This window comes from Gopherus flavomarginatus, chromosome 1 (genome assembly GCF_025201925.1).
Source record: "Gopherus flavomarginatus isolate rGopFla2 chromosome 1, rGopFla2.mat.asm, whole genome shotgun sequence".
In the NCBI taxonomy this organism is placed as follows: Eukaryota; Metazoa; Chordata; order Testudines; family Testudinidae; genus Gopherus; species Gopherus flavomarginatus.
In genome coordinates this window covers 166,495,348-166,507,737 of record NC_066617.1, presented here as the reverse complement: position 1 = coordinate 166,507,737, position 12,390 = coordinate 166,495,348, and the positions used below count along the sequence as shown (strand labels likewise).

General features: G+C 36.8%; 1 protein-coding gene across 4 annotated transcripts in view; it reads right to left on the bottom strand.

Annotated features, from left to right (window-relative positions):
• Nucleotides 1-12,390, bottom strand: part of DCBLD2 (discoidin, CUB and LCCL domain containing 2) — a 58,827-nt gene that overhangs the window by 28,474 nt on the left and 17,963 nt on the right. For all 4 annotated transcript variants that reach the window (XM_050958206.1, XM_050958214.1, XM_050958223.1 and 1 more), the window contains 4 exons: nucleotides 6,668-6,805; nucleotides 5,026-5,077; nucleotides 2,747-2,819; nucleotides 1,578-1,711 (listed from right to left, as the gene is read on the bottom strand). In XM_050958206.1, coding sequence (XP_050814163.1) covers nucleotides 1,578-1,711; nucleotides 2,747-2,819; nucleotides 5,026-5,077; nucleotides 6,668-6,805 — 397 coding nt within the window. The remainder of the gene's footprint in view (nucleotides 1-1,577; nucleotides 1,712-2,746; nucleotides 2,820-5,025; nucleotides 5,078-6,667; nucleotides 6,806-12,390) is intronic.

Sequence of the window (12,390 nt, the reverse complement as noted above, 5' to 3'; positions counted from 1 at the left end):
CTTCAGCACTGTATGAACACCTTTGCTTCAGGCTGAAACCTGGCGTAGAAGGTACCACTTAGTTTAAAAGATTTCAGATGTAAACTAGAAATATAAAAGTGCAGCTAATGATATATCTAGAAGAAGAGCAAATTAAAAATGTTTGGCTATCTAAATGATGAAGCTGAATAAGAAAACAACGGTCAGCTCCCTCCACCCAAACCCTCTCTCATTTACTGGGGTTTTGTAAGACCAGAAGGCTTTAAATCAAGAGGACCACCACGTTACTCACAATCTGCATTGTGCAATATCCTTGTTCTAAGTACCAGATGCCCAGGCACGGCTACACTTGAAACATCAACAGATCAAACTAAACTAAGCTCTGTTCTACGAGTTCTGATATTTCAAAGAGCACTGCAGCACTGATGCTTCAAATTTAGACAAGGTACCAGCAACCCAGTTCAGTTTGTGATCTTCTAACAATATATAATCCTTTAATACTCAAAGTCCTGCAGACTCCGTAACACAGTATGTTGATGCTTCAGAAGAAAACATGACTATGAATCCATTAAAAAAAAAATCTATTTCACTGCTCATTCAGGTCCTGTCTAAACTAAATTTTTCTAAAAAATTCCCACTGTTACCAACACTGGTTCAGCTCCACTGCTATTTGTGATGTTGGGAGCCCTAGAGTAGAACAGACACTGGCATTTACACCATACCAATTGGACTTGCTCTGAAGACGTTTACATGATACAGTATTCAAAATGCCAGGAGCAGCCAGTAATCTTTCTACATTAGGGCTCCCAACACTGCTGCCATCAACAGGACTGAACAGCGGGTTAGCAATGGCAGAAAATTTTCAGAAAATTTCCCAAATGTAGATGGGGGTCTCAAAACGGACAATAATCTACTAGTCCAAACACACACCACAATGGGTTTCAGGTTGGTCTGGGCAGTCAGCCTTAAAAACAGGTTTCAAGTAACCAAAAAGAGCAGCCACCTGCTCTTTCCTCAATGTATCAATCAGCCATAGGACGTGCTATAGGATCAGCTGTTAAGATTCAAACTGAAGTTTTACACTGCAATAGGTAAGAATTTTTTAAAAAAATCCTTCCCTGGCTATTTATTCTTTTAAAATGGAAGAAGAAAAAAAAAAAGTTACCTCACTGTAAGAAAACTGAACAAAGAATTACAAAAATGATATTGTTTCATTATATACATGAATGACAACAAACTACAAAATAGCAGTCAAGACTAGCATATATTCAATCAAATTATTATTTAGAAGAAAAACTATTAGGAGTTTATGGCCGTTCCATATATTTTTGAAGGTAGATTCCCTAGTTTTGCAATGAAGTCTTAATTTTCACTTATGGCCTAGATGTTACAATAATTTGGACAGGAAATCATATACCACAAAAATGAGTACAGCATAAGAACCTACTTAGAACAGAATCTACCATTCCTATGGATGGGTAACTCCACTAGTTTAAAGTTTTCCCTTGATACAATTGATGATCACAGATAAATTTACATCTCCTATTACCAAGAGGTAAGCATTAAATATATGAAAACAACAGAGCAAATATACTTACATTTTTGAGGTGACATTGTTAGCCAAAGAGCTTTCATAATATGGAATGCCTTTGCTGATTACAACATTGATTTGGCCACCCAGAATATTGGACACCACTCCTGCATGCACACCAGCCATGCAAAGTGACGAGGACTTTGAAGAAAATAGAAAATAATGTCCACATTCTTTTTTTCCAAAGTGTTTCAGAATTTTTATGCCATAAAGAAACTGCTATTATTTAATTGTCTCCCCACTACCCACAGGCACCATTCATTTTTGAATGTATAAGACATGAAATGCATTTTTCTGTTTTCTGAAAGAGAAGTGTAATGGAAGTGTATGAAATACAACATTATGCTCGAATAAGGTCTTCAGCTGGAACTTACATACTGAGGTGATGCAAGTGACTTTCAGTTTATTTTCCTGAGAATCTTTTAGATTAGACTAGGTAAGGAGAATAGACATATGTACATATGCTAAAAGCCAAGTAGGAAAAAACTGGTTACTGTAACCTGTTTCTCTTAACAGAAAGTGCAGGAAGGGTATAGTTGCTCATTATACAATTCTGAGGAGCTACATACTTATTTGTTGACAGAGTACCACTCATCACATTATCTAATCTCTGACAGACAGCACACAATACACTTTTTAGCACTTAAACACACACAACTTAGATGTTTTTATACACATTACTAGAGGAAACACTAGATAATCAGCTATTTTTGTTGCCAGAGTACAATGTAGTCCACACAATCAATCTCCATTCTGTGAGGAAGAGCTAAAATATGGCTGCTGTTTATTGAGATCCATTACAGTGTCATGAAATCAGAGGACACCATTAAGAAGACAGATTCCTCTCTAGGAAGCTGAATATTACAGACTTGAGACAGCCAGCCAACAGAAATAAAATGGGAAGTAATGAAGATTATTCTAGTGATCCACATTTCTCAACAGATATCAAAATGTAAGAGCGTGGAGTGCTTAACCACTTCTTAGAGACAGCAACATCTGGAGCTCCAGCCATGAAGCAGCTGAGCAAAATCAGCAGCATGTCACATTAGTAAGTATCTACTCCCAGAGTCAAGGAAATAGAGCTGACAGAAAAACATATGCAGCAGATTTTTATCAAAAAGTGCAGAGTTTAATCAAACTTAAAATGAATATACTGTACTGTCTAAATTTACTTACATCACTATATCCATGAGGAATAGTGCCAGAAATATCAGCAAAAGGAATCACACATCCAGCTGGACAATACTTACTGGAAGAAAAGGAGATATGAAGTCAATATATGCATGCCATTACACTTCATTTTAAAAAGAGCAAGCAGCACATTGTAATTTAAAGTTTTGCATCTCAAACCATGAACAGACAATTTACCATTTGGTAGGACTGTAATACTGTACCGTAATGTGGTCTAAAACTACCACCTATCAATACGTCATAATTTGAGACAGCCATCAAGTAGATAGATTTGAGACTCTATCAAGTCTGAAATAGAGACAAGGTGGATGAGGTAATATTGTTTATTGGACCAACTTCTGTTGGTGAGAGAGAGAGACAAGGATTTGAGCTTACATAGAGCTCTTCTTCACGTCTGGGAAATGTACTCAGAGCATCACAGCTAAATACAAGGTAGAACAGATTGTTTAGCATAAGAAGAGAACATATTTCAAGGGGCCTTTCAAGGTGAAGTGGTCCCTTAAAAATGGCCCCTTGAAAAATGTTAACTACTTATGCTAAGCAATCTGTTCTACTTTGTATTTAAACTGTGACACTCAGTATGTTTCCCATACCTGAAGTGAAGCTCTGTATAAGCTTGAAAGCTTGTCTCTCTCACCAGCTGAAGTTGGTCCAATAAAAGATATAACCTCACCCACTGTCTCTCTCTAATATCCTGGGACTGAAATGGCTACAACACCACTGCATATAAATCAGAAATATATATTCAAGAAAATATTTAGAACAGTAAAAACCAGGCATTTGAGAGGAATGTCATGAAAGTATGTGCTTTAACTACATTTTTAATAAGTAAATATCCCTATGTCTGGTATCATGGCTGGTGTGCATACATAAATCATTTGTAAATTCTGAAGTTTTCAAATCAGAATCCAGAACTCTAGCATTAGTGTTTTTTTATTTTATAAACTTTTAAACTGTGTGGGTATGTGTATGTATGTGTGTGTGTGTATATTAATATTATAAACTTTTAAACTGTGTGTGTGTTATATATATATATATATATATATATATATAACACACACACATATATATATATATATATATATATATATATATATATATAACACACACACAGTTTAAAAGTTTATAATATTAATATATAAGTGAATAAATATATGTTATATTTTAAATTGTATCTCTGAAAAGTGTACATTACAGAATATCTTCATATAGTGCTTTAATCATAAGAAACTTGTTGACTTCAGCTAATGCTTTTAGAGCATAGAAGGCAGGAGGCACGATAGTTGAATTGCTTATGAAAGCACATGTTCAGCTTCTAGTGCCAGTTTCTATCACAAAATAAGTAAAAGCAAATACTTGAGGAAGAAAGTTGGAATAAATAGGGGCAAACTGTTGATTTGGATTGCACAGGCCAAACCTTGAAAGAGTGGTGGTGCCATGAGTTTATAGGCCCTCCAAAATGTAACCCAAATTCATTTATTGGCTTTACAATACTTTATAGCTTTAAATGATGCACGTATTTGGGAAAAAACATGTCTCCTGATGTCCAGCCTTGTCTACCATTTACCTGAAAGAACACAACTGTCTATTACGTCCCAGTAGAACCTCATTAATTCACACTAAGTGTGAGACCAATGGCAAATTAATTTTACAAATTAGTAAGTGAATAAATAATAGAAAAGCAAGGGCTAATGCATCACAAAATATGCTTTTATCATCTGACAAGTGTATGTTAGATTTAAGTTGTGACAGATATGGCAACCACACACAGTATCTTTAGGCATTGTATTCTATTCCAGGGGGGAGAGTTACCACAGTTTCTCCAGGAACTAAAAAGAGAGGGGGGGGGCGGGGGGAGTGATTATGGTGGTCATTGAGACTGTAAACAGTGACATGAGTATTAAAGGTAATACTTCTGCACATTTTGTAATTTATTTTGTAAAAGCAATGAATTCTTAGTAACATGAGCCCTCATTAGCACTACTAATTTTGACTGGAAAGTGAGGACACTGCTGGTTTTTCTGTGTGTTCATTTAGTGCAAATTAGAGAGGTTCTACTGCATAATAAAATGATTATCTTCATTTTTGGAAACTGCAAGGTCAGAACTTACGATGTTGTCATTTAATCATTTAAATTTCACCATCCAAAGGACTCTGTTTGAAACGAAGTGGCAAAGTGGAAGATGATGCGTGTAACAGTATGAATAAAACCACAGTAAAACAACCATAGTAACGGGGGGAAAAAACAAGCAGAGCAGTCTTACTTGAATTCTGGTTCAGAAAAGTGACTTGCATTGTCTAAACAGGTTATTAGGTCTGGAAAGAAAAAAAATATTAAGTCAAGAAGAAGATAGAGACAACCAATTTTAGCCAACTTTTTAAAAAGTACATGAAGCCCATGAAATTGAATCTCTCAGACTCATCAGCTATGTGTGGTTCAAACAAAAAAGTCTTTGAATGAAAAACGAGGTATTTGTTAAACAACATACTAATTTGTGAATCTTTTATGGTACAGTAGAACCTTGATAATTTGTACTAATGACTTGGAAATCCATTGAGAATTTAGCATGTAAACATTACAAAATTGATCTTGTTAATTTATTTTGCATAGTTTAAGTTTAATTATTCCTGGTAATGCTTCACAGAATGCCTGTAAGTGCACTGTAGTATATTTTAAAAAGTCAGAAATTCTTATACTCTGCTTACAAGAGGAAACTGAATAGAGAGGATGAAATTAGTACTGGGTTCTGGGTTTTAACATATGACAGTCTTGCACAAGTGGAGCAGGATAAAGTACTGAACCCAAGGAGGGCCTTTCCCACATTATCAGAGTGACAACTAAAATCTGACATGTTTGTCCACGATGTCAATCTGAACTGTCAAGTTTAAATACACATACATTTACGCAAGTCAAATTAGAAAACACACAATAAAATGTCAGAACGGAAAGACGACCTCATCCACTTTTTTGTAGTATTAACTCAAACAACAAGGCTCTCAAACTGTGGCCTGCAGAACACTTGCATGTGGTTCACAGAGAACTGGAGATCATGTGTAGCTCTACCTCCACTTCTACTGGTGTCGAGGCTGAACACAAGTAGAACCAAATGTAAAGAAAGAGGAAGAACATGTATAGCCGCCTCCATTGCAGGTCATTGCACCATAAGAGCATGGAAGGGGAACAAAGATGCTGTTTGTACAAAAACTGACAAGAAGTCACTAGCTGGGCCCTAGCCATAAGATTCCTCGGAGAGAGCAAGGAAACAGGATATGATGCAGGGGTAAGGTAAGGAGCAGCAGATCAGACAGAAAGATTACTGTGACACCTTATAGACTAACAGATGTATTGGAGCATAAGCCATGCGTCTGACAAAGTGGATATTCACCTACGAAAGCTCATGCTCCAATACGTCTGTTAGTCTATAAGGTGCTACAGGACTCTTTGTTGCTTTTTACAGATCCTGCCCAACATGGCTACCCCTCTGATACTTGACAAAAGACTGGAACTGATAGATGTGTGTGAAAACAGAAAGGTAGAAAAATGCAACAGTTACCACAGGGATTATAGGAGACTGAGAATGGGATCAGAATTCCATGGTACTGCCACTCTATCAAGAGGTGATCTACACTAAAAATCTTTCAGGACCCTTCATCCAGCGTCTTGGTTGTTATTCTCCAAACAAACGTATTTAGTCTTATCTAAAGCATTGCTTAACCCACTCTGAACAGTAACTTAATGTATCCAGGGGGAAGGACAGTTGAGAAGTGTTACGATGACACCTAAAAGAGTGTGCATTTTTAGATATCCACTGCTCATGTTGAGAACACAGAAAAATAAGTTTGTACTTCTTATAAAGCTTTAATTTTAATCACTAGACAGAATAATTAACTGAATCTGACAAATACCTGATTTGTCGGTGGTTGAATAAGAGGCAAGAAATCCACGCCCAGAAAGGTGTGTCCCGCTCATGAACTGTACTGTGACTTCATTACTTTTTGACTCAATTAAACTGTCCATCTGAAAGCCCAGGCCACAGTATTTACCTAGGAAGAAAAAAAAAACTCATTAAAAAAATCTGTTTATGTTCAATGTAAGCTCACATTAAGTTTTCTAATTATATTGAGGCTAAAGTGAACTGATTGTAAGTGAAGAACATGCTCAGTATTTGAGATGAATAGAGTACAGACATCATATGCATTTCAATTCTTGATTCAATCAGGGATACCTATGAACATGAGCTTAAACAGCATAACAATTAAATAGGACTATTAGAGAACCCTAGAGATATATGGGTAGAAGGGACCTCCAGAGATCATCCAGCCCCCTGCACTGAGGCAGGACTAAGTAAACCTAGACCATCTCTGACAGGTGTTTCTCCCACCTCTTCTTAAAAACCTTCAATGATGAGTATTCCACAACTTCCCTTGGTAACGTATTCCAGAACTTAACTATCGTCGTAGCTAGAAAGTTTTTTCTAATATCTAGCCGACATCTCCATTGCTGCATATTAAGCCCATTACTACTTGTCTACCTTCAGTGGACATGGAGAACAACCCATCGCCATCTTCTTTATAAACAGCCCTTCAGACATTTGAAGAATTATCATATCCCCCTCAGTCTTCTCTTCTCACAACTAAACATATCCAGGGTTTTTTTAACCTTTCCTCAGGTCACATTTTCTAAACCTTTTACCACTGTTAAATGGGAAACAACAACAACAACATGACAGATTGCATGAGAATGACGTCCCAGTAGCAGTAAGACTAAAACAACAGGTTCCTATACTATTAAGACCTGGAGAGCACACAACAGGTTTAAATATTGTCTGGTTTTAGCCCTGAGAAAGCATTTATTGGAAGCAAAGTCCAATGTTTACTATAGACACAGACTCCTGGTTAACACTGTATACCCTCGGCTTGGAAGGATTAGATTTTTATTAAAAATGTCAGTAAAAGTCAAATTACCAAACATACACAAAGTGATGACAAAATATTTCCATCAATCATCAAAATGTACAGATAGGCAATCAAGAAAAATGCTGCATAAACACTTATTAGAATTTTATTTAAGGATATTTACTTTGTATATTTTGACATGTGATGCTGACAATTTGTGTTTCAACAGTTATATAGCTTTTAACTTCTTGAATCTAAACATCTATGGTAATTAAATAATTATTGTCTGACACCCTTCTCCCCCTAGTTTCCCACAAGTGTGAAAATTTAAATAGATAAAAATAAAAAATGCTTAAAATAGATAGATATCTAGCAAAATTATAAAAAATAAAATAAAAACTGAATTCTGCCAAGCCTATGTATACTGCAAGACCAGCCATGAACCTAGAAAAAGGGCTTGAAAAATTTCCACAGTACCTACTAGCTCAAATTCTGCCAAGCCTACTAGACAGGGTGAAAAATACATGTGCTTGTGTGATTCCATCTGCAAACTTTCTCAGAAATGATTTTATATGTTTTTTCCAAGTGATTTATACCAATATTAAACAGAACTGGGCTGAGAACTAATCTCTTTAGGGCTCCACTAGAAACTCTTCCCCCATTCTGAGGATGAATCCATGAAATACTGCATTTTGAGATGACAAGTTATCCAGTTTTTAATTCATTTAATGTTCACTAAAATCATCTTGAACAGTATCTGAAGCATTCAGATATTATCTTCCAACATTTTTTATTTAAAGGACATAAAGCAGACACCAAGGATACAACATCCCACTCACATTACATCATACTAGTTATATTAAATGCATAGAGCCCTGAAGTTAGAACAAGTCCAGAAGAAAGTTTCTTTTCAGCAAGTTTTTATATTTAATAGCAAGAGCCACCTAATCCATATCTGGGTACTAATTCATAGTCGGAATGAGCTGATGTCCCACAGTGAGCATCTCAGGCTATCAGATCTTCCTAATGGACCATTAACCCCCAGATAATGCCCCCTCTGTAGTTTGGTTTAATATACACTTTACATTACATCTCCAAAATCTACTCCTAAGGGAATTCTGTGCCTAAAAATTCAGAGGAAAAAAAAAAAGTCTGCACATAATATTTTAAAATGCTGCAAAATTCTTCAAATTTTATCAATCAATAAATACATGTGGAAGCTCCAGCATGGCTGCACGGAGATGGGAGATCACCCTGCAGCCTTCCCCACACTCCCGGACAGGGACTTGGCGGTGAGACTGCACCTGAACCTGACACAGTGCAAGGGCTAGCCCTGTCCCAGAAATACCCCAGGGCCCTGCCCCTCTGCATCAGACGCACAAGACATGGTTATACAGGCTCAGCCCAACAGGATCCAAGTGTGGAGGGGCTTAGTGGGGATTGGGGATCCAGGTGTGGAGGGGAGAGATTTCTGTGTGGGACAATCTGCATGCAGGCAGCTCAGTGAGGGATCTGGATGCACAGGAACTCATTGAGGGTTTTGGATGCAGGGACAATGAGACTCTTCAAGGGGGTCCAAGGTGAAGGTGGTGGGGCTCACTGGGGTGGTCTGGGTGTGAGGTCTGGATGCTGGGGAGTGGGACTTGGTGGGTTGAGGTCCGGATGCAGCTAGTTCGGGCTCAGTGGGGTGGGAGGCTCAGGGAGGATTCTCTCCATTTAAGGTATGCCACAAGTTTTGTGGAGATCTTTGGCTGCAAGGCGAAGATGTTCTGCAAAATGATCACAGATCCACAAATTCTAGTAGAGAAATGGAATTTCTGACTGGAATTTCCACTGTGGTTTGAGTTTGAAGACTTTTGTAAAAATAACTTTCTTTCAGGTAATGCAAGCCCCCAGTATTCGCTGACCAGCTGTAATTTTACCTTGTTAATGGAAAGATCCACAGTATAAGTTTATTGTCATTGTGCAGAGATTAACTAACAGCTCATCACAATAAACAGTATTGTATATCTTTTAATAATTACAAAATAAGAATGCACGTGGAACTCATATGGGCCTAATTTGCAGGAAGATGTATTTGTGAAACATTTATTTTCATTTAGTGGTATACAGCACTCATATACTGGATTGAACACTATTATGAAGAAGTGCTAACAAAGCTAACTTCCCATGATAAGTATGATTTTCAAACGGTCCCACCCACCCCTACATCCACCAAAAATAAATCAACACACCTGACATTTCACATTCCAAATCTCATTATAGGATAGAATATTTTTGGAGCAAGATAAATGAAGAGTCTTCTGAGATATGCAGTTTTTAAAGTTTCCCTCTGATTCACTTTTCTAAGGCTTTCCTGTTACATTTTGGCTTGTCACGTTTCTGACCACATATAAACTTAAGAATTGCCTCTCCCCTTGTGGGCTCCAGGATTAGTTGCTACAAGGAGCAGTCATTAATAGTGTCCAGAAATTTTATTTCTACATCCCATCCTGAGGTGACATGTATCCAGTCAATATGGGAATAGTTGAAATCCCCCATTATTATTAGGTTTTCTGTTTTTGTAGCCCCTCTAAAATCCCTGAGCATTTTATGATCACAGGCACCATTCCGGTCAGGAGTATATTCTTACTGCTATAGTCTTATTATCCAAGCATGGAGTTTTTGTCCATAGAAATTCTATGATAAAGTTTGATTTTATGCTTTCTTTCACATATTGTGCACAATCCTACCACCGCAACTTACTCTGTCATTCTTATATATTTTGTACCCTGGTATTATCGTGTCTCATTGATTATCATTGTTTCACCAAGTTTCTGTTATGCCAATTATATCAATATCCTGATTTAACACCAGGCACTTGAGTTCACCCATCTTACCATTTAGAGTTCTAGCATTTGTATACATACACTTACACAGATATGAACAGAGTTATGAGAATGCAAAGACTATTGCATTAAACATATACACATTTAAAACCATATTATATACACGTCCATATTTCAAAATGTGTGCATCTTTTTAAATATGCATAATACATGCAAAGTGTGAATGGCCCAGATATAGATCGCTGGGAGCAACCCAAACTTGAAGAGGTGAAAAAAGGAAAGGCATAGGAGGCTAAATGGCAATAGGAGATATCAAGCCACATGAAGATTAAAGGTTGTCTAGGAAGAATGAAAGGCTTGTAAGGTTCACCAAGTCCCTCTTGAGCTTCCAAATTGTGCAGGGACTCCTTTCACTGAATAATGCTATTTTTTTTAATATAAGAGAATTCCCTAGCAAATAGATTGTTAACTGAAAGTTAAGTTTGAAAAACTAACACCTCAGCTAAACAACACTTGAGAATTTTGTAGTTTTCCAAAGAGACAAACACTGAAAGCCTGGAAATTGCAAATGAATGATTCAATTTACCAAAAAAATCCCAAACCAAAACAAACAAAATACCTGGAAGTACACAAAATACATTCAGGGTCACAAACATCCATAAATCTGATCCCTTAGTTCCTTACGACAACTTTATCCATCTTCATCTCTTTCATGACCCCAAAAAAGTTATTTAGAGGTAAGGGTATTCAACACACACACACGGATGGAGAAAATTGCCTCAGAGTTTAGGGTTGTTCTCAGATGACACTTCAGAGTTAAGATTCTTTGACTGATCTTAATTGTGCAATAAATAAATAAAACCCAAAATCCAAAGCTTGCAAAGCTGAAATTTAACTTGAAATTTCCTGAATGTTTTTTAGGGGATAGTGGGGAAGAGGAAAAATCTTGAACATTCTCCTGTGAGTTTTTTGGCAGAATGGAGATTCCTTCCACCTTAACTCTATATTATTTTTTTTTACCTGAGATAATTGCCGAGACAACATCAAGAGACAGGGTCAAAAATGGGAGTCAGTTGTCTAATATCTCCCCTATCTGTTGTTTCAAATATGTAAATTCAAGAAATTGTGTTAGCCATGGCTGCAATTTTTAGCATCCTTATTAGTTCCATAAATTAATCTGCTAGTAACAGAAAAAGACACATACTGCTGAACGTATTATACTCACACCAGCTAGATACAGCTGAAAGACGAAAGAAAAGAAACAAATGAAGAACATTTACTTAAGTCACTTAACTCACTTTTACAAGTGAGTAACAGACTGATCAGGACTGGACGTTTCTTGCCATTTAAGGACCTCAGTGCTTTGTTATTTTAGAGTGAGTCTGGCTCAAGGGCTCAGAGCGCATACTTATTCTCACACAGTCATCTAGGTAACAACAGTAAGACAAGTTAGCTTGAAAAAAGCCAGCATTCCACAAGTGCCTTTACAGCAAGATTTGGTTCAGCCACTTCAATATTCTTGGATTATACAAAAACAAAAACACTATTGCTGAAAGAAATATCTGTAGAATACAGTGTAAAACAGCCAAAATGCATCTGCATAGAAAATCCGGAGACTCCTTTTCTTTGGGTTATTACTTTTAAATTTTATACGGTTAGATTTTTACTTCTACCCTCCCTTTCCTTCTAACAGAAAACCATACAGTACAGTGACAAGTTAACGCTTCCATAACAGCGCTTTTAGGACAGTGCTATCATTAGCAAATTGACTGCATTCTAGTCCATTTTCTTCTGATATTGTGAAGAGCAGATGACATCACAGTAAGAAAAATTTTGCATGATTTTCTTGCTCTGGGAATAGGAGAAAATATACCATAGCTCTATTACACTAAATTCACTCCTTCC